The 19,733-nt window shown below is 46.5% G+C and overlaps 2 protein-coding genes across 6 annotated transcripts; one reads left to right on the top strand and one right to left on the bottom strand.

The window, feature by feature from the left end:
* Nucleotides 1-487: 487 nt before the first annotated feature.
* On the bottom strand, nucleotides 488-1,746 carry LOC127775465 (ethylene-responsive transcription factor 3-like). Its single transcript, XM_052301712.1, has one exon. The coding sequence runs from the start codon at nucleotides 1,386-1,388 to the stop codon at nucleotides 825-827; it is 564 nt and encodes a 187-aa protein (XP_052157672.1). The 5' UTR covers nucleotides 1,389-1,746; the 3' UTR covers nucleotides 488-824.
* Nucleotides 1,747-3,487: 1,741 nt separating this feature from the next.
* LOC127777252 (DNA repair protein REV1) lies at nucleotides 3,488-19,600 on the top strand. Of its 5 annotated transcripts, XR_008018303.1 has the most exons (22): nucleotides 3,491-3,858; nucleotides 3,991-4,106; nucleotides 4,193-4,269; nucleotides 4,897-5,408; nucleotides 5,635-5,769; nucleotides 6,428-6,560; nucleotides 6,656-6,744; nucleotides 6,824-6,874; nucleotides 6,981-7,184; nucleotides 8,020-8,139; nucleotides 8,363-8,455; nucleotides 9,200-9,259; nucleotides 16,062-16,148; nucleotides 16,232-16,321; nucleotides 16,554-16,626; nucleotides 16,740-16,808; nucleotides 17,371-17,475; nucleotides 17,632-18,005; nucleotides 18,274-18,854; nucleotides 19,001-19,061; nucleotides 19,214-19,340; nucleotides 19,407-19,600. XR_008018303.1 is itself a non-coding variant. In XM_052303821.1 (21 exons), exons 1-21 carry the CDS (start codon nucleotides 3,547-3,549, stop codon nucleotides 19,253-19,255), a joined length of 3,378 nt encoding a protein of 1,125 aa, XP_052159781.1. In that variant the 5' UTR covers nucleotides 3,491-3,546; the 3' UTR covers nucleotides 19,256-19,600. The 5 variants fall into 5 exon arrangements, 4 of the variants coding, with proteins under 4 accessions (XP_052159782.1, XP_052159783.1, XP_052159781.1 ...); XM_052303821.1 differs by having other exon boundaries at nucleotides 16,232-16,315; nucleotides 19,214-19,600; XM_052303820.1 differs by having other exon boundaries at nucleotides 19,214-19,600.
* The last annotated feature ends 133 nt before the right edge of the window (nucleotides 19,601-19,733 follow it).

The following is a 19,733-nucleotide window of genomic DNA, read 5'->3' as shown; positions in this document are numbered from 1 at the left end:
CTTCACAGTGGCCAAAAGACACAAACACAAGAAAAGAGAACATAATGCTGGCATATTGGGATCCCTTGTATATTTGCATAGATGGCAAAAGCTAGGCAAGCACAGTTGTGAGCACACACGCCTGTAATTTCTCACAATAAGACACCCAGACAAACACGACATTCCTATCCCGACAATTCAGTGGAAATTGCTTCAAGGCTACAAAACATGAACAATGAAGCAATGTCAATCAGGTCAATCCTTGGGAGAAATAGGAAATCAAGAAAATAGATGGCATCAGCATCAGCAGGAAGGAGAAACACTGCAAAATTCAACATTTGGATTAGAACTTTCAGATGATGTTACTCATAAGAAAAACTTGAAATTGCAATGAAGAGATGTATGTGATTTTGACAACTTTGATTCATAGATTATGCTATGTATATTGTGCTCATCTGAGCAACACGAACTTATATCAAGCAGTAGCAAGCAGCAACTGCATCGTGTATAAATAATTCCTCTTCATTCTTCCATTACCTTTCCAATTAATGAAACAACAACAGCGATATCACTCGGAATACCACAGCGAAAGATAAGGAAAAGCTCAGATTTCCTTGCTCGCAGCTTACATCACAGAATTATTCACATATCGAATCATCAACGTGGTAAGAAAATAAGAAAAAAAAGGAGAAAAAGAGAGAAAAAGGAGGCAAGAATTATCCATTTCTAGTTTGAGAACACCATCGGATCAGCCGAAGAAGAGATCGGAGCAGAGCGGAGCAGCAGAGCTTGTCTCGATCTTTTCTAGCTCGCCCCCCACTCCAAATCATTGGTGTTCTAGCGAGCTAGAGGCGGAGCAGCGTGTCGTAGCGGATACCCATCTGATCGGCCACGGCGGCCATGTCTAGCTCCTCCGGAGGTGGCATGTTCAGATCGAACGGCAGCGGAGTGCGAGAGGCGGCCGCGTCGTCGCTGCCGTCCTCGCAGAGGACGGACGAGGAGGAGCCGCAGTAGCTGTGGCAATCCTCCTCCTGGGTCGCCTCCATGGGGGCGGCGGAGCGGGCTAAGGCGGATGCGGCGGCGCGTGGGGCGCCGCCGCTCCATGACTCAACGGTGCTGCTGTGGCTGGACGTGGCGGCCGCCGCCGCCGCCGCCGGCGGCCGGGGCGGGGGCGCGGACGGCGCGGCCAAGGGGAAGTTGGTCCGCGCGGTGGGCCCGCGGAGAGATCGGGCGGCGTCGTCGTAGGCGCGGGCCGCCACCTCGGCGGAGTCGAAGGTACCCAGCCAGATCGGGGTCTTCTTCGCCGGGTCCCGGATCTCGGCGGCGTACCTCCCCGACGGCCGCTTCCGCACGCCCCGGTACCGGATCTCCGGCGACGGCTGCGGCTGCGGCTGCTTCGACTTCCGCATCGCCGGATGCACGCGCGCGCGCGGGGGGGCTTGGTGGGCGAGGGCGAGGCGAGGAGGCTCCGATGGGGGAGGAGGAGGGGAGGGGGTGCTCGGCTAGGGTTTGGCAGTGGCGTCTCCCTTCCCCCTCTTCCTTTTCCTCCCCTTGTTTTTTCCTCTTTTTTTTTCCCTTCCTTTTTTTTCGTTGAGTTTCTTTTTTTTTTTTTTCGCTTTGCTTTGGTTTCTCCTCCGCCTAGTTCCGCTTCGGCGCGGCGGTGGTGGTGGTGGCTGCTTTTCGACACCGCTTGCCTCTGCTCCACCACGATGCCGGGCGCAGCGGGTTTGGTTTGGTTTGGGTTGGTTTGCGATGTTTTTTAATCGTTTCCCCCGCAATCTGGTCGGGTCGGTCTATATCTACCCGCGTGTTCTTCTCACCCCCATCGCGACCGTGTTGCGTAACTTGCGTTGCGTCACGCTCCGTTCTACGGCGGGCAGGTAGTGGATGGGTTTGGCCGTTTGGCGCGGCCGACTAGATGCGTATTTCCTGTGGCTGGGAAAAGCAGTCTTTCGCTCGCTAACATGGTGACATGTGTGATTTGATCGTGGATGCAAGGGGAATTTCGTTTTGTTTTAGTGAGCTTGCTTTGCGTGGTTGGGGGGATCAGAGTAGGGTGTTGGCTTCTGTAATTCAACTCTCTAAAGAAGGATAAGCTTTGCGTTTATTTGGATGGGAAATAAAAAAAGAAATACTCGTTTTTTTCATGAACGTTTCTCAGTCTGCTAAATAAGGTGTGTTTTGTAATATTATTGTTGTTTTAAAACAATACCAAATTTGAACGTGTCCAGATTCGTAGTAATAGGATATGTCTTATCCGATTTTAGAAATACTCAATTAATTATATGCTACTGATAGCATACCTTGTTTTACCTATCCTCTCGATATCTTTCTTCCCCTAGCTATGATTGGAAAGAAAAACGAAGTATTACCTGCATTGTCTCTAATCATAGCACCCGCACCAGCTCATTTGTATGCACGAGTTTCACCAAAAATATGTTCATGTAAAATTCACAAAAAAAAAATCCGAATGAAACTTTGTGAAACATGGTATGAATTCAAGTTATGCTCACATTTTACATGATTTTGTTTCAATTATACAACACACTATAAAACGAAACTTATTTCGATATACCAATTATATACCATTTACTCCAAGCAGATGTAATCCGCAACGAGCAGGAAGATGATCCTCTAACTTACTTGCTTTAATTTTGAGTCACCAATACTTGGATCCGCTAAGGACATCCCAAACTCATAAACTATAAGTAGTTTCCATATTTGTCATGTCGTATAGACATTATGCATACAAAATATATATCTAACAGATGATGTCTTTGAATTAAATTCTCATCCAATCGTCTCTATTCTCTCTCATTTTATTCATATATTTTATTATTTTTTATTCTTAGTTTTTGTGTAGAGATAATTTCTTCATATTTTTACTTATCTCCTCGTTAATTCTCTTGCCATATCAATTTTTTCTTACTATATGCCAATATATTTAATGCTATGGATACCAGATGAAGGGCACGAAAACGACTCCGGTCCCATCTTTTCGCTTATACTTATACTTATCAGTCAAATTTTGAATTTTCCATCTTAAATTTGGAGTTGATTTTAGGGGTTTTTTTTATCGAAGTTAATTTTTCAGCTTGTGCTTTTAGATTACTAAGAACATATATATAAGAATTTTGTTCACAAATTATTTTTCGTTTGTAAATATGCCTTTTCACTTATTCAGGGACAAATAGCCTTGGTTATCGGCTACTGAGTAGTACTTCCTCCGTTTCAAAATGTTTGACACCGTTGACTTTTTAGCACGTGTTTGACCGTTCGTCTTATTAAAAAAAATTATGAAATATGTAAAACTATATGTGTACATGAAAGTGTATTTAACAATGAATCAAAAGATATGCAAAAATAATAAGACAAACGGTGAAACACGTGCTAAAAAGTTAACGGTGTCAAATATTTTGAAACTGAGGGAGTACTAGTCGGTATGTCGCGGTGCCACCTCACACGGTCACACCTGACTCGACTCGAGTTAACCCCGACCATTCGAGTCATCGAGTGGCGCGCTCCCGAATTCCCCGCTTCGCTCATCTCGCCTCGCAGGCCCGCGCCATGAGCGCCTCCTCCTCCGGTGGCCGCGGCGCGCCGCCGCCGGCCACCGCCGCCTCGCCCGGCCAGAAGCGGCCGAGGGGAGACGACCCCGCGTCGCCTTCCAACCGCTCCGAATCCGCCCCCGCCAAAAACCCTCGCCGCGCCTTCTCCTCCTCCCCCTTCGCCGACTTCGGGAGCTACATGGCCGCGAAGAACAGCAAGCTCGCCGCGCAGTTCGAGGCTGACGCCTCCACGTCCGCCGCGGAGGTTACCGGCGGCGTCTTCGCTGGCGTCTCCATCTTCGTAGACGGCTTCACCGTGCCCTCTAGCCAGGTGCCCCCCCGCGTCTCCGCAAACCCTTGTTTAAGCTTTTGGCACATTTCAAATTCTGACGAAGGGGGATCGCTTAGATAAACTAATGGAGATTATGGAAATGGTAGTAATTATTTTATGGGATTTGGTTAGGAGCTGAAGGAGATTATGCTGAATAATGGTGGGCGGTTTGTCAACTACTTCTCGAGGAATACGGTGACGCACATCATCTGCACCCATCTGCCAAATAGCAAAATGAGTAATCTGAGGTATAGAATGCATTTGAAGGAAAGGGAGCCCTAGATTTTGTTTTTGTTTTTGTGAGTTTTGGTAATCGTGTTGCCATTTAATACAGAGCATTCAGTAAGGGACTTCCAGTGGTCAAGCCAGCCTGGGTGGTGGATTCCCTTGCAGAGAACAGACTCCTCAGCTGTAGTTTCAGTTCACCTTCCCTTACTAACAGTTTACTGCTGGTTAGCTGAATGATATGCTTCGCTGTTTCGGTTTTGCTCGAGTTCACGAACTTAACTAAAACCATGTCGTTGGCACTACATTTGTTAATAATAGGTCTGATTGAGTTGTAAGTTGTATGGTATTGCTCGAGCCTGTGAACTTAGATAAAACCATGTCTTGCTATAAATCTGTTAGTCATAGGCTTGATTGGGTTGGCTCACATCAGTGCAATGAAAAAGTACTTTTCTGATTTTTTTACCACTATTCTTTTGGTCCTATTGAACAGGTTTGGTTATTGACATCTGCCTGAAACCTTTTATTCTAAGTCGTGATACTTCATACTACTTCTTTGGACATAAATACTTCTCTTCAAAATTAAAATTTATTGACATGTAGCTGAAATGCCCAATTTATCTGTCTGGAGCAAGCACAATTAACCAAATTAGTCGACTAAACAATTTAATCATGATGTGAGCTTGCGCTGTTGCTACTTCTATATGTATAGCCACTTTGCATGATTTCTTGTGATATATGTAGTTTGTATCCACTCATATTAATCCACTTGTTCTTATGGCATTTTTTTTTGTTTTCTTATTTTTCACTAAGGCGTCCCGTATCAAATAAGTCAGCATAATTCTTCAAGCCGAAAGCAGACGAAGCTTTCTTCTTTCTTTTCTGGGAGACATTATCAGGGGGAACTAAATGATCAAAGCAATTCCCATGAGCTACAATCTTCTTCTGTTCAGGAGGGATCACAAGACCATAACAGTGGTTGTGAAAAGGAAGGGTCACTATTGAAGGAGGAGGCATCAAAGGACTCACTATCCTCTGATGATCATAAAGCTTCAATGTTTGAAGAACAAGATAGTGAAGACTTTGTTGATGAGGCTGGTAATGCTTATGAAACAGCATGTTCAGAGAGGAGGGATAATGACATGGATGGTAAACTTCATGTTGCTGAGTCCCCAGATATTAGGTCAAGGTGTTCAAATTTGTGCAGTACAAGCTCTACGGGCAGTCATTTGTCATTGGATTCGTTGGATAGAAATGCAACTAAATCTTCTAGTCGGACACATTCAACCCTCACAGATCCAAATTTTGTAGAGAACTATTTCAAGGTATTGTCGTTCAGGCTTAAGCCTTGAATTTTTTATCTACTAAGGAATTATGGCCAAATTTTTTTTGGGTGTTTGTAAGGACTATGGATTGACAAGCATGTTGAATATTTCCACTCTCTCTGCTACTTTTGCTTTATTATATCATCTGATATCCTTTTCTTAATGCTCTATTACAGTTTTTTATGCCGTGCTGTTTAATTTATGATCCTCTTACTTGATACCTTAGTATTCTCGACTGCATTTCATTGGGACCTGGAGAAATCGATACCGCAAGCGCTTCTCAAATTTACTAGGTGATAAAAGCAGTAAGGGGAACCGTGATCATTCAGGGAAGAATAACACGATCATTCATATTGATATGGTAATCTTGTAATCCTTTTTGTAACTTATAAGCTATACATATAAGTTGTATCTTTTATTTTTTAATCTTATTTTTTTCAGTGACGGGAAATATTTGCTCTATCAAACTTTCAAAACATAAATATGATGATAGTTCTAGCTGTACTCCTTATGCATATTACTTCATGACTTTTGGATCTTTTAGTCTGGTCGCGGAAAGAAAAGAATGCTCTGAACTTGGCTCTGAACAGTCTGCAATTTTTGCAGTCTGATTTCTAAATATAGTAGTAAAACCAACAGGCATGAAAAGTGATGATCTAGTAAAGGTCACATTGTCTTTTGGGATGAAATTAGTAATGTAAAAACTGATAACAATACAATGTATTGCATGAATTGGCAATTTTTTATCAATCTAATCATGAATAAGTCTTCCTGTCATTGGAGCCTCTGTGCCAAAATGCAAAATGAAATCTTCCCTTGGATTAGCAGGCTAGCTGCAGTACAGAATAACTGACGTTAAACTTAAACTTCAAAACTTCTATTTAAGTAACATATCTATTGCTCACTGAAGACTGAAGGTCAATTTTTGTTGAAGTTCAGTTGTTTATCTTGATCCTTGGCATAATTTTTCTGCAATACTTGTTGTCTTGATCTTTGACATAATTATTCTTCAACCTCAGGACTGCTTTTTTGTATCAGTTGTCATCAGAAATAAGCCAGAGCTGCATGACAAACCAGTAGCAGTTTGTCATTCTGACAATCCTAAGGGAACTGCGGAAATATCATCTGCAAACTATCCTGCACGAAATTATGGTGCATTTATTTTATCAAAAGTTTGTCTTGGAACTTCAAATGTGGTTATACAAAGCACCTTTGAACATGACATTGCTATGGTTTGTGTATTCCAGGGATAAAGGCTGGCATGTTTGTTAGAGAAGCCAAGGCTCGGTGCCCCCACCTAATGATTGTTCCGTATGACTTCGATGCATATGGGGAGGTATATCTGTCAATTCCTCCTCATTTTTTTTGTCAGAGCACTGCTTTTGTTAGGATTGATTTGTTGCAATTTTCTACAGGTTGCTGACCAGTTCTATGGTATTTTGCATAAATATTGCAGTAAGGTTCAGGTTTGTGCTGTATTACTCATGCTTACTCAGAATGTATATATGGGATGCATCGTCAGCCTTATTGCCACATAAGGTCTAAACCTCTAACAACATTATGCAAATTTAGGCTTTGAGTTGTGATGAAGCTTTCCTGGATATGACCGAATGCTTACATGATAATCCAGAGGAAGTAACACAGAAAATAAGGAATGAGATTTTTGGTACAACAAAGTGCTCTGCTAGTGCAGGTATTGCTGGAAACATGCTCATAGCTCGTTTAGCTACCAGATCTGCAAAGCCAAATGGACAGTGTTTTATTTCCTCTGAGAAGGTATATGCATGCTAATTATGCCCATTCTCAATATACAGTGGTTTGTTTGCAACAAAGATTTTTTTGTAGTTCTAGATGAGTTACTCTGTTTCCTACAAAATTCTCTCATTTAAAATGGTCCCTTAGTGCTATGGTTGATGAATTAATTGTTGAAATAGCACAATAACTTTAGAGTACAGTGAATCCTACAATAGCATTCTTCTCTTACCTTGAAGGTATAGGCTTTTGTGTAATTGAAAGGGGAATCACAATTTCATGTAGGAAAGAAGTTTCTCTGCTATTGTTTAGAAATCTTACCTAAAACTATTTATGGAGTATAACTTATCTGACCGACCATACCATAACTTGGGAATTGGGTTCTTGTATAAGTTTTCTTTTGTGGAAAATATCGAATGATACTTTATTTATAGCTTAGGCATCTCCTGGTTAGTTCATATTTGGTGGTTGAGTTGACATCACTAGTTTTCATATATAGAGCGGTGTAATTCAATACAGCTAAGGTGCATCCACTCCCTCTTTTTTTTTTTTTTTTTAGAAAACAGATCACACCAGGTGATCCGGCTTTTAGTAAGAAAGCCCACAAACAAGGTTCTGTTACAACTAAACAAACAAAAAAGAAGGTAATTTTTCTGTGGGTAACCAGAATGCGCACAACGCTTACATCCCTCTTAGCAGCTCATGAAAGTCTTAAACACAACTTAAGCCAACAACAGCAAAACATCATTTCTAACTGGATTTGCTTTCTTCTTTATGAGAGTTTTGTGTGTCTTACATTAGCAGCCTATCATTCCTAAGGGCATAGAACTTGTCTGATAGCAACATGTATTTGTTACAGGTTGATGGATATTTAAATACTCTTTCTATCAAAGCACTCCCAGGCATTGGTCATACTGTTTCAGATAAACTAAAGAGCAAAGAAGTGGAATACTGCGGCCAGCTTCGCAACATTCCAAAGGTTTGCCAACAATAAAATTGTGTTGTTTAACATACTATTTTGCAAACAAAGAATATGATGTGTATTAGTTGCTCAACTTGTTACAATTCTAATGAGGTATTGCTTATCTGCCATGTAATGGCCATGTCTTTCTCCATATCCTCTGAGCTGTGGCTTTTCTTATATGGTTTCTTTACTGATATCCTTCAAGAAACCTACTAATGTGCCAACACTTCTTATGCAGGAATCTCTCCATAAGGATTTTGGTAAAAAAATTGGTGACATGTTATGGAACTATTGCAGAGGAATTGATCATTCAGTTGTTGAAGCTGTTCAGGTAGAAGCTACCTAGTTTCTGTTTCTATAGTAAAGTCATCTGCATTTCTTTTGTCAAGGTTCCATTCTGATTAAAACTTGTAAATTTCAATGGACAAATAGTATGTCATGCCTTGTGGGTACAGGGGGAATAAAAGTATCCAAAAAGAATATTTATTTGCCTTCTGTATGACATCAGATCAAGCTGATCTTAGTTTTTTATCTATGACTTATACAATTGCTCATTCTGCAAATATTCAATAAAGTATGCAACTGTTCTTGAAGCATTCCAAATTCTAAGATGAAAAATATGTCTGGATATCCCTCTGGCATTACTTTACTTCCGTATAGACTTATGGAGACACAAAAGCCTTCAGGGGAAATGGAGTATTCTGTAAATATCAATTTATTTTACCGCATTACTTCTGTCCTGCATATGTGAATTGTTTCTTTTTGCTATATTATAAACATGGTATTTTCCTGATAAGTTCTGTGTACCCACACATATGTTGCAATGCAAATGTGTCATACATCCATACAACAATGGATCAGCAATAGCTCAAGATAGTATGCAAAAGGACATGCTATGAATAACATGTTCTCCTGTTAACATGGACAAGTTTTTGCCTCATCTAGGGATAGAAGGGCTTGCATTTATTCATAGTTGATGGTTCTGGGCTACAGCATGCACTGTGTTGGTCTCTGTCATTTGGAATGGAATGACCAATCTGTTTGAACTTCTTTTGCTTCACATATTATAATACAGGAAACAAAATCTGTCGGTGCTGAAGTCAATTGGGGAGTCAGATTTAATGATAACAAAGATGTGAGCATATTCTGTTTCCTTTGTTATGAATCATTGTAATTGTTGTTTAGGAAGTTTTGATCGGAGGAGGTGTCATTTGATACATCAGAGAGGGGGAATCAGATAGAAGTATCGAGTACAAGAGGGAGGTAAGCGATGCGCCCAGCGGCTGCTCATGGCCGCCGTCCTTCCCAGGCGGACGCCCACTCCGACGGTCGGCGTCCAACTCCAAGCGCGGTGGCCCCGGCGGCTTCCTGGGCGGAGGTTGTCCGGGCCCCTCGCGTGGTCCCACCGGTGCTGTCGCAGCAGGACATTGATGCGGGCTGGCAGGTGGTGAAGAGGAAGAGTAATGGCGGTCAGCCCTCCGGCCGCTCAACCACCGCCTTTACTCCGCCTGAGCGAGCGCGCCCTATCCCTCGGTGGCTCTAGGGTAGGTGTTTCTGCTGTCTTGGGTTGGGGCATCTTAAAGCAGATTGCAAGGGTGTTCCACGATGCTATCGGTGCTGGTTCTCGGGACATCTGGAGAGAGACTGCAAGTTCGACCGTGGCCCCTCTTCTCATCCCAGGCGTGAGGCTGTGGCGGCTGTCGCGGCCGTTGTGCCGCCGGCTCCTGCTCCGACCCGGGAGATCAGGGCAAGGGAGGGGGTAGGGCAGGCGGGCGGGGGGGGGGGGGGGGGAAGGAGAAGGAGGAGGGGAAGGGCAAAGTTTCTGCGCCCTCTTCTGCCTAGCCGCCTCGGTGCACGATTTCGTCCTCGCTCGACTCGCGGATGGAGAATCTCGGGGCGGGGGATCCGTTCCTGCGGCCGGCGGTTGGCCATGGTGTCCTCTCCTGGACTCCGGGGATGGCGGAGGTGGAGCGCCGTCTGCTGGGCCGGGCGCTGGTGGCTAGCGTTCTGTCCGGTCGCCAGGGAGGTCTCGCCGGCCAGGCTGGTGGAGGTGCTGGGCCGCGCGTGCGGCATCCTGCACAGCAATGTGCGGGTCGAGGTGACGAGGCCGTCGGACTTCCTCATCTACTTCGCGCGGGGGGAAGACTGCACAACAGTTCTCAACCAATCCGGACGACTGACCGTCACCGGCGCCAAGATCTCCTTCCGTCGGTGGCATCGCTCGGTCCATGCCCGCAGTTCGAAGATGGCTCATGTCGTGAGGCTAGCCATCGAAGGGCTCCCTGCACACGCGGTTGAAGTGGACGCGATCAAGCAGTTTCTCAACAAGATCGACTGTCAATTCATTGAGTGGTTCGAACCGGTTGATGCTTGCATGACTGAGGTGCTGGCCTGGTCCAGTAATCCGTCTTTGATCCCCAAGGAGTTCGCGCTGGAGATTCCGGAGCCCATGATGGAGTGGTGGGGGGAGCCAGAGGTGGATGATGCGGACATGTTCAAGGCGCTGGTGGCTGAGGCTCCCCCGGCGCCGCCATCGGAGAAGAGGTGCCTCACTTTCGACCTCCTGCTGCATCTCCTCGAGGTGGTCGATCCGATGCAGGCCACGGAGGGAGAATCTTCGGATGATGACTTTGGGCCTCCTTGCCGTCGCACTCATCGCACCTACCTTGGTCGAATCGATGGTACTGGCCCGGGGCCGATTCTTGGAGGGGGCCACCGCTTTGCTGGTCCGGGCACTGGGGCTGCTGGGGGCATGTAGTTCCAGCGCCAGTTGCAGTGCGGTCCATGTGCTCCCCGCAACCCGCGGTTGTTGCCGGCGGTGGAGGAGTCCCCGCGGGATGTCTTGGAGTTGCCCGCTGGGAGGGGCGCGGCGGTGGGGAAGGAGTCCCTACTGCCGTCGTCACCGGTGGCGGTGGTGTCCCAATGTGAAGATTCGGCGCCGGAAACTCAGTCGACACTAGCGGCCGTGGGAGCTTTCACAAGACCAGTGTTCTGGTCGCCGCAGCCAGTGTTCGTGCCGGCGGCAAAGGACTCGCCTCCGGAGTCAGCGGCGGTGACGGAACCCCCTCAGCCGTTGATGCCGGCGACAGTGGGGTCCCAACATGAGTCGTCGCCGGTACTTCTGCCTACGTCGCCGGTGGTGGCGGCCTCTGCGTCGGGCTCCTCGCCGGTGCAGTCTGTTGAGGTGGGCCCCAACCTGTTGACTCGTGATGGCGTCATTCTGCGGTAGACTTTGTTGGGTCCACCTTCACCAGGAGCATTTACGTGTCCCAGCTCAGCACCGGCCTCCCTGACGCTGTCCCCACCGGTCAGCGACCTCCCAGCGCCAATAGAGCTAACCTTCGAGGATCTTGGGGATGATCTCGCCCCAGAGGGTTCATTAATGGCGGCGCAGTCTCCCAACCTGTGCCCGTTGGACCTGGAGAAGGAGGTGGAGTCGGAGGCGGGAATTTTTGAACCCCCACCGGCTCTGCGCGCGCAACTCAGCGGGCCGGCGCAGTTCACTGGGCCGGTCCAATGCGGAAGCCCGCTTATCGTCTATGAGCGCCGAAGGGAGTCGTCGGCCTGTCATGCTCCAGTCAGTGGAACCCCATCCCCACTAGCAACGTTACTGGCCCGGTCCGCTGAGACTCCGGCGGCATCCCCGGTGTCCCGGCCCGCTGTGGGTCCACCCGGCGTGACTTCTTCCACCGCGGGGTCGGTCGCGTCCCTTGATTCGCTGCCGCATACACCCCTGTTCTCTCAGGCGGCGGCTGCTGCGGCCGCGGCGTTGGCAAATTTCGCTGCACCACCGACAACGGCGCTCCTGGGTAGGCGTCCACGGCTGTCGAGGGTGAGGCAGCGCCAGCAGGTGGCGCCCTACTCTCCTATGAGGAGCAATCGTCTGGCGGCCAAAAACGGAGGCAAGCACATCCATTCTTCTACCAAGGCGCAGAGGGTGGTGATGAAAAAGCTCGGCTTCATCGAGGATGAGAACAAGGCGGTTGAAGGGGACGTTCTTCGATATGTGGAGCTGTTCAAGACCCCGTTGGCGCCTTGCCACATCCAGGCACTAACGGCGCTCTGTAACCTGGATTTCCAGGCTTGTGGGCTCGAGGGTTGCTGAGGCGACCTTGCAGGAGTAGTGGGTCGTGTTGTATTTGTAGCCCTCTCGGTTTTAAATGTCTTCTTGTAGTGTCTTGTGTTGGAATGTAAGGGGCTTAAATCAAGTAGCTAAGAGGGCGGTGGTGGCTGAGGTTGTTAAATCCTCTGGTGCGTCCTTTTTCTGTTGTCAAGAATCCAAGCTCTCTTCTTTGGATAGATTGTTGTTGTCCCAAACTTGTGGCTCTGTGCTGGATGGGGTTGAGTCGATTCCTGCTGATGGAACTAGGGGAGGCCTCTTCACGGCTTGGAGGACAGACCGCTTCTCTGTCACCTGCCTGCACAAAGGGGATTGGTCTTTGTCTTTGCAGATTTCCAACATGGAGGGAGGTGGCCAATGGACACTGACGAATGTATATGGACCACAGTCGGACAATGAGAAAATCTTGTTTATGGAAGAGCTGACAATGGTGGGGCGGAGTCTTGGTGTCAGTGCTTGGTGCGTGATGGGGGACTTCAATTTGTTGGCGGCTGGGTCAGATAAAAACAATGGGAACATCAACAGGAGGCTGATTGGCAGACAGATGTTTCTTGGATGCCCTTGAGTTGAGGGAGGTTTACTTGTTTGGTCGGCGCTACACGTGGTGTAATGAGCAGGAAATGCCGACTCTGACAAAGATTAACAAAGTGTTAGTCAATGGGGATTGGGAGGATGTTTTCCAGGACGCTCATTTGCAGGCCTTGAGTTCGTCAGCCTCTGATCACTGTCCCATCATCTTGGCATGCGACCGTATGATGCACAGACCAAGAAATTTCAAGTTTGAGTCCTTTTGGGCGCGCCTTGACGGTTTTCAGGAGGTGGTGCAGAATGCCTGGGAGTCGGCGCAACAGGGGTCGAATACGCTAAGCTCCTTGCATTTCAAACTATAGGCCACGGCGTCGGCTCTGAGGAGCTGGGGCGCGCGGCGGATCAGCGACTTGCGGCTGCAACTGGCAATTGCGCACGAAATCATCCTCCAGCTTGATAGGGCGCTTGACGACCGCGCGCTGTCGGCAGGAGAACGCACCCTCCACGCCGCGCTGAAGGGCCGATGCTTGGCGCTAGCGTCTCTCGAGCGCATCCGGCTGAGACAAAGATCTAGGCTCCTCTACCTCAAGCACAACGGTACTAGTGCTCAGTTCTTCCGTCTGAAAATTAACGCTCATCGGCATAAGAAGGCGATCCCCGCGATCTGCTGTGATGGGGTTTGGGCCACTACTGAGGAAGATAAACTCCAAGCAGCGTATGACTACTTCCTCAACATTATGGGTTCAGCAAATCCAAGAACAGCGGCGATCTCCTTATCCACGATCGGGGTGGCCTCGCATAATCTTTCAGACTTGGAAAGTGATATCCTAGAAGATGAGGTGAAGAAGGTGATTATGGATATGCCTAGTGAAAAGGCCCCGGGCCCAGATGGCTTCAGTGGGGGTTTCTTCAAGAGGTGTTGGGACATCGTGAAGGGGGATTTGTTGGCGGCCTTGAACCTGGCCTGGAGGGGAAACTCGCAGCATCTGCATTTGTTGAACACGGCGGCGATTGTTCTACTACCTAAGAAGGATGACCCATCTCATTTGGCGCATTATTGCCCGATAAGCCTCATCCACAGTTTCTCTAAGATCTTGGCAACGAGGGTGGCTCCTAGGATGGGAGAATTGGTCGGCCATGCACAGTCGGCCTTCATCAAGGGAAGGAGGATTCAGGAAAACTTCCTTTTCGTTCATGGGGCAGTGAAGATGTTGCACCGGTTAAAGCAGCCGGCAATGCTGCTCAAACTCGACATAGCGAAGGCCTTCGATACGGTGTCCTGGGAGTTCCTCCTTGAGCTACTCGCTCACCTGGGGTTTGGACGCCGGTGGCGGGACTGCATTGCCACTCTGCTGGCTTCGGCGTCAACATCAGTAATCATCAACGGGAGGAAGTCTCAAAGGATTCACCTTGCCAGGGGCTTGCGGCAAGGGGACCCTCTATCTCCGCTGCTATTCATCCTTGTCATGGATACCTTTGCGGCGATGTGTGCGACGGTTCTTCAAAGGGGCGCACTCTCCCCGCTTGCTAGAGATTTGCTACCGCTGCGAGTGTCTCTATATGCGGATGATGCAATCGTTTTCTTTTACCCCTCCACACAAGACGCTGCCGTCATCCAGTTCATTCTCAACCTTTTGGGAGCCGCTACGGGGCTCGTCTCCAACCTTCTAAAGAGCTCGGTGACCCCTATCCATTGTTCCGAGCTGCAGGTTCAGGCGGTCACAGGGGTGCTCGGATGCCCGGTTAAGGAGCTCCCGATCGTCTACCTTGGTCTTCCGCTTTCGGTGCGGAAACCGGCAAAGGCACAAGTTCAACCTTTGATGGACAGAGTGGCCAAAAATTTGGCAGGTTGGAAGCCACGATTATTGTCTCCTGACGCTCGTCTTGCGATCATTAAGCACGTGCTCATGGCGTTCCCGCTGTACTTTGTCTGTATTGGAGCTCCCTGCTTGGGCGATCAAGGAGATTGAAAAAAAGTGTCGTGGTTTCCTTTGGAAGGGGGATGAAGAGGCGCCGGGGCGTTGCAGTTTGGTAGCTTGGGAGAAGCTGTGCTTACCTATTGAGAATGGTGGCTTGGGCATCAGGAATCTTGCCCTCATGGGCGTGGCTCTTCGGGCACGTTGGGCATGGATGAGTCGTGCCCATCCGGACAGACCGTGGGCTCGGTTGGCACAACCTCCGGACAAGAAGGCGCGGCAATGCTTCTTGGCTGGGTCCACCATGGTGCTAGGTAATGGTGAGAGCACTTCCTTCTGGTGTGATAATTGGCTCCCGGGTGGGGGATCAATTGAATTCAGGGCGCCGATCCTTTTCTCCTTCGTTCGGGATAGAGGATGATCTGTGGGCAGTGCGCTGCGGAACAACTCGTGGGTGGCAGACATCAGAGGGGGTTTGTCCATTCAGCCTCTCGTCGAGTACTTCGGTATCTGGGATATGGTGGCTAACATATCTTTGCAAGAGGCCGAGGATGACAGGTTAGTTTGGAGGCTGGCGGAGAATGGGGAGTTCTCTGTCAAAACGGCGTACTCACTGCTTTGTGCTGGGAGGACGAAATGTGCGATCGGAAAGATTATTTGGAAGTCCAAGGCACCGGCGAAGTGCAAATTCTTCATGTTTCTCGCGGTGAGGGGTGCCTGCTTGACGGCTGACAACTTGCAGCGGAGAGGATGGCACCTGGCATCACTTTGTCACCTTTGCACAAAAGCTGGCGAGACTTGCGCTCATCTCTTCCTTCAGTGCCAATTCACGCAGCAGGTCTAGGATGCGGTGCGGCGGCGAATTGGCCTCTCCTGCACAACGCCGTCCTCTGATCTCTCCTCTTGGTGGTGCTCGGCACGCAAGATGATCCCTAAGCACAGCCGCAAGATTTTCGACGTGGGGGTGATCTTGGTGACATGGATGGTATGGAAGGAACGTAACGCACGAATCTTCGACAACAAAGCCATGTCAGTTGTGCAGCTTTGTGCGACTATGGAGGAGGAGTGGGGAATGTGGGGAGCTGCAGGCTTGGTGCCGGGAGGAAGCTTGCAGCAGTCAAGCGAGCCCTTGCAGTAGTAGTGGTGGTAGCTCGCTGCCGGGAGGTGTCGTCTCGCGATTGACGCAGCGGCAGGCAGCCATGTAAAAGTGTGTTGCTGGCTTTGCCGGCATGTAGTTCTATGCTGTAGCTTGTAACTTATTCTCCCTTTTCTCTTAATAAATCTCGGCTGGCTCTTCACGCCAGCCCGGCGAAAAAAAAAATCATTGTAATTCTATCTATCTTTTCCTTTGATCCCTTTTGTATTGTTTGCAGGCTGAGAATTTTCTTGTCAACCTCAGCAAGGAGGTTTGTCTACGCTTGGAAGGTTGTGGAGTGCAGGGTCGTACTATTACCCTTAAGGTTATTTTTATTGACTGTACATTCTTCTCTCTTTTCTATAATTGCTGGTTAAAGGTTAATAACTGATTTGTTTTGCCCTGAAGTTGAAAACAAGAAGGAAAGGTGCTGGAGAGCCAATCAAGTTTATGGGATGTGGTGACTGTGAAACTGTTAGTCGATCTATGACGGTAAGGGTGGAAAGATGCGTTCAGATGCAATTGTTAGTTATTTTTGTCTGTGTTCTATGTTGAGTTGCTACTCTGTGTAATTGTCATTTGGACTTTTAGTGTTGACCATGGAAATGGTTGTTATTTCATCACCTTTTTCACCATTTTCATATTTTGATCACAAGTTGACTTACTTTATCAGTGCATTGTGCCTTCACTTAACTTCTGATTTTTCTTTCTATCCTTCGATATTTTGAAGATTGCAGGTGCAACTGACAATCCAGTCACCCTTCAGAGAATCGCAAAACAGTTATTCTCATCATTCTGTGTTGGTAAGTTGTAGGGCTTTATTTGATTAAGAAATCCTGCAACAAAAGTCTCTTTGAGCCTGTGTTCCATTGTCATTACTTTGTTGAAGACTAAGTTGTACAATGTCATATGGTAGATGTGAAGGAAGTTCGGGGAGTAGGACTAAAAATTTCAAGGCTTGAGCATGCAGATTTGGCTCGGGGAGGTATATTGTAACTATTCGATTTCTCTTCATTCTGTTTTCTTAATAATGTTGAACCAATCCTTTTTGTTCAGTGTAAATACTCTTTGCACATCAGTAGTGATGTACAAAATGCAGTTGTTGCTATTTATGCATTTTAATCTGTTTATAAGCTATGCATATTAAAATAAGTCCAAACATTGGAAGCAAATGCAGGCTTCCTATTAATTAATTGTAGGTTCCAGTAGACAGTGGCAAGGCGAGTGCTTTCTATAGAGTAATGCCATATTGTTGTACTGGGATTTAAGAAAATGCAGCCAGGAGTTCAATAGGAAATCATGAGTGTGTCAATATGGTGTATCAAGCTAACATTAATAAGGCCAAAGCTGAAGATAAATACACCATTTGCTGCAATATAAAATTTTGTTGTACAACAGCAAAAGCCTGAAGCATATTGGCCTTAGTGCTTATCAAGCAACTTATGATTTGGGAAATTGATTTTGCACAGATTTGTCAGTAGCTGATATGACTCATCTGATTTTCTGGACACTGAGCTCCTTATAATTGTTATTCTTTTTTCATGAAGCACCACAAGGGAATATGCTTGAATCTTGGCTTGCTTCACCATCTGACAAGCTCAAGAAACACAGCTCCGAGAAAGCTTGCTTGCTCAAAAATCGTGATGATGCAGGTATTGGGCGTCTGTTGCTTGTCATACCAAGCTGTAGTTTTTGTTGTAAAAAGTGCACTTTCTTTAATGTTGTTTCACATTATCCATGTTGAATTTGCAACTTTTAGTTCCGTTGATTTTTATTATTAAGATTTGGACTGTTTGGAACTTATGTAGCAACTAGCGAGCGGAGAGGTTTTGGAAGTATCAGACCATCAGGTATAGGAGGGACTTCTCGTTCATCAGAAGTGAACCCTCCAAGTGACAGGTCCACTCGAGTTGGTGTTGAGCTGCCACCATTGTCCGAACTTGATTTGGAGGTCCTAAAGAACCTTCCTCCAGAGATAATATCTGAGATGAATGACATGTACAAGGGAGAATTGCATGGTTTTCTGGGGATAACCAGTGGTGACAAAGCCAAGGAAAGCAATACAAAATCTCTTGTTTTTCCAGCAGTTGATCAGAATCTTGTGCCTGTTCTTGACACGAAGCTGCATGGAGATGGAAAGCACAAAGACTCCATACATTTTAAAAAGGAGGCAGATATTAAGGTAAGATGATCATTACATTTGGAGATGCACCTGATAGTGCAGTGGCAAGGGGTGTGTGGTTTCAACCCCGAGGTCCCGTGTTCGATCCTCAACATGCTCACAATTTCTTCTTAAAAAATGTTTGGAGGGATGTCTCTCCCTCCAAATCTCTTTTTTTTTATCAGTAGAATTGAAACACAACTTTGCAAGCACACATTTCAAACTGCTACGTTGTACACATTTTTGAATCATCAATCTACTATTCTTACTGTTGCCATTACTCTCATAGGGGCCTTCAGGTGACCAACTCTCTGAATTAAAACAAGCCAATGCTCCACGTTCAATAGCCAGTGAATTGGTTGATATACCAACTAAAAGTGTCATACAGCATGATTTCATGCCAAATTCTTTAAGCCAGGCAGACGTCACAGTTCTTCAGGAATTACCTGAGGATGTGAAGGCTGATTTGTTTAATGCGCTTCCATTGCACAGATCAGGAGATCCTACATGCAGCACTTCACATGTTTCTGAAAACAAATTTCCCCAGGATGGAAGAAGCGATGATCCAAAACAACATCCACAGATTTGTCACCTGCCAGGGAATTCCCAAAAATGGATTGAAGAGTTCAGAGTTAGCCATTGCCTGATACTGAATGTTATTGCAGAGCAACACACAGACTCCATCTCCAGTCGACCTTTATCTTCTGTTTTAGAACCTGTAATTTCCTACCTTCCCCTGTGCCCTAACTCAGGCACTGAAGAATGGAACGAAGCATTTGCAAGCCTTTCTGAACTTCTGACACAATATATACACCAAAAGGTTGAATCTGATATTGAAGAGCTCCACAAATGTTTCCGGCTTTTAAAAAGGTAAATCATACAGCTATTCAAGCATCATTATATATGAATTTACTATGAAATGATTGCAAACCAGGATCTGCATGCTTGTGGAACATTGGCATTTATTATTGGTAATGAAAACACTTTTCTCATTTACGGGGCTTCTCCCACTGTAGATTGTCATCAGGATCAGAGCTTTTCCTGGAATTGCATGATAGCATTCTTCCTCTCTTACAGGTAAAACTTTGCTCGTTTAATGGCCATATAAGATCCACCTCCATACGTGTAATGGTCACCCTTCAAACACCTTTGCTTTCTTTAATTCGGTCTTCACAAATGTAAGATACAAATTAGTTTTAGATTTATGTAATTGTTTGGTCGTTTTGTAGGATTCTGTCAGGCAGCATTATGGTGGGATACTACATTTATAGTTTATTGTTCAAGTACAATTAGCCATTTTGCCGTCGAAAGGGCCAAGAGAACCTGTTGAGATCTTTGCTTCGATTTACCTCAACGGTGAGTCGACGCGATCTTGCGATGGTTTGATTGAATCCACAAATTCTTACTGGGGATGGCTGACAGGCTAACCATCATGGACTGTTCTCCTGATCGTGTTGTCGCTAATTCCACTTGGATATGGACCGAGCCGGTTTTGTTGTTGCTGCAAACCTACAAAGTTGTCCTTTATACCTGTAAATATAACTAGTATTATTACTAGCACTACTACATTGACGGCTCTATGCAGGCTGCAACTTGCAAAGAAATTTGTTCTTGAAGTATCCTTGTGTTTGTGGAACACAAGATGGGGAATTGGGGATGAGTTTGGCAATTGCTCTCAAAGTCTCGTTATACTGATACATTCAGCAGATGTTAACACCCTCAAATCCTCAATGTTAGCATCGTCGTGCC

Source organism: Oryza glaberrima, chromosome 6, assembly GCF_000147395.1.
Source record: "Oryza glaberrima chromosome 6, OglaRS2, whole genome shotgun sequence".
Lineage (NCBI taxonomy): Eukaryota > Viridiplantae > Streptophyta > Magnoliopsida > Poales > Poaceae > Oryza > Oryza glaberrima.
Note: the sequence above shows the minus strand (reverse complement) of the source record. Positions and strands in the feature narration are given on the sequence as shown.

Excerpts from the sequence above, each read along its gene's own strand:
- LOC127775465 (XM_052301712.1), bottom strand. The coding sequence starts at position 1,388 with ATGCGGAAGTCGAAGCAGCCGCAGCCGCAGCCGTCGCCGGAGATCCGG.
- LOC127777252 (XM_052303820.1), top strand. The coding sequence starts at position 3,547 with ATGAGCGCCTCCTCCTCCGGTGGCCGCGGCGCGCCGCCGCCGGCCACC. Across the intron at positions 5,409-5,634 it reads TTGTAGAGAACTATTTCAAG|TATTCTCGACTGCATTTCAT; the intron begins GTATTGTCGTTC and ends TTGATACCTTAG. Across the intron at positions 8,140-8,362 it reads AGCTTCGCAACATTCCAAAG|GAATCTCTCCATAAGGATTT; the intron begins GTTTGCCAACAA and ends CTTCTTATGCAG.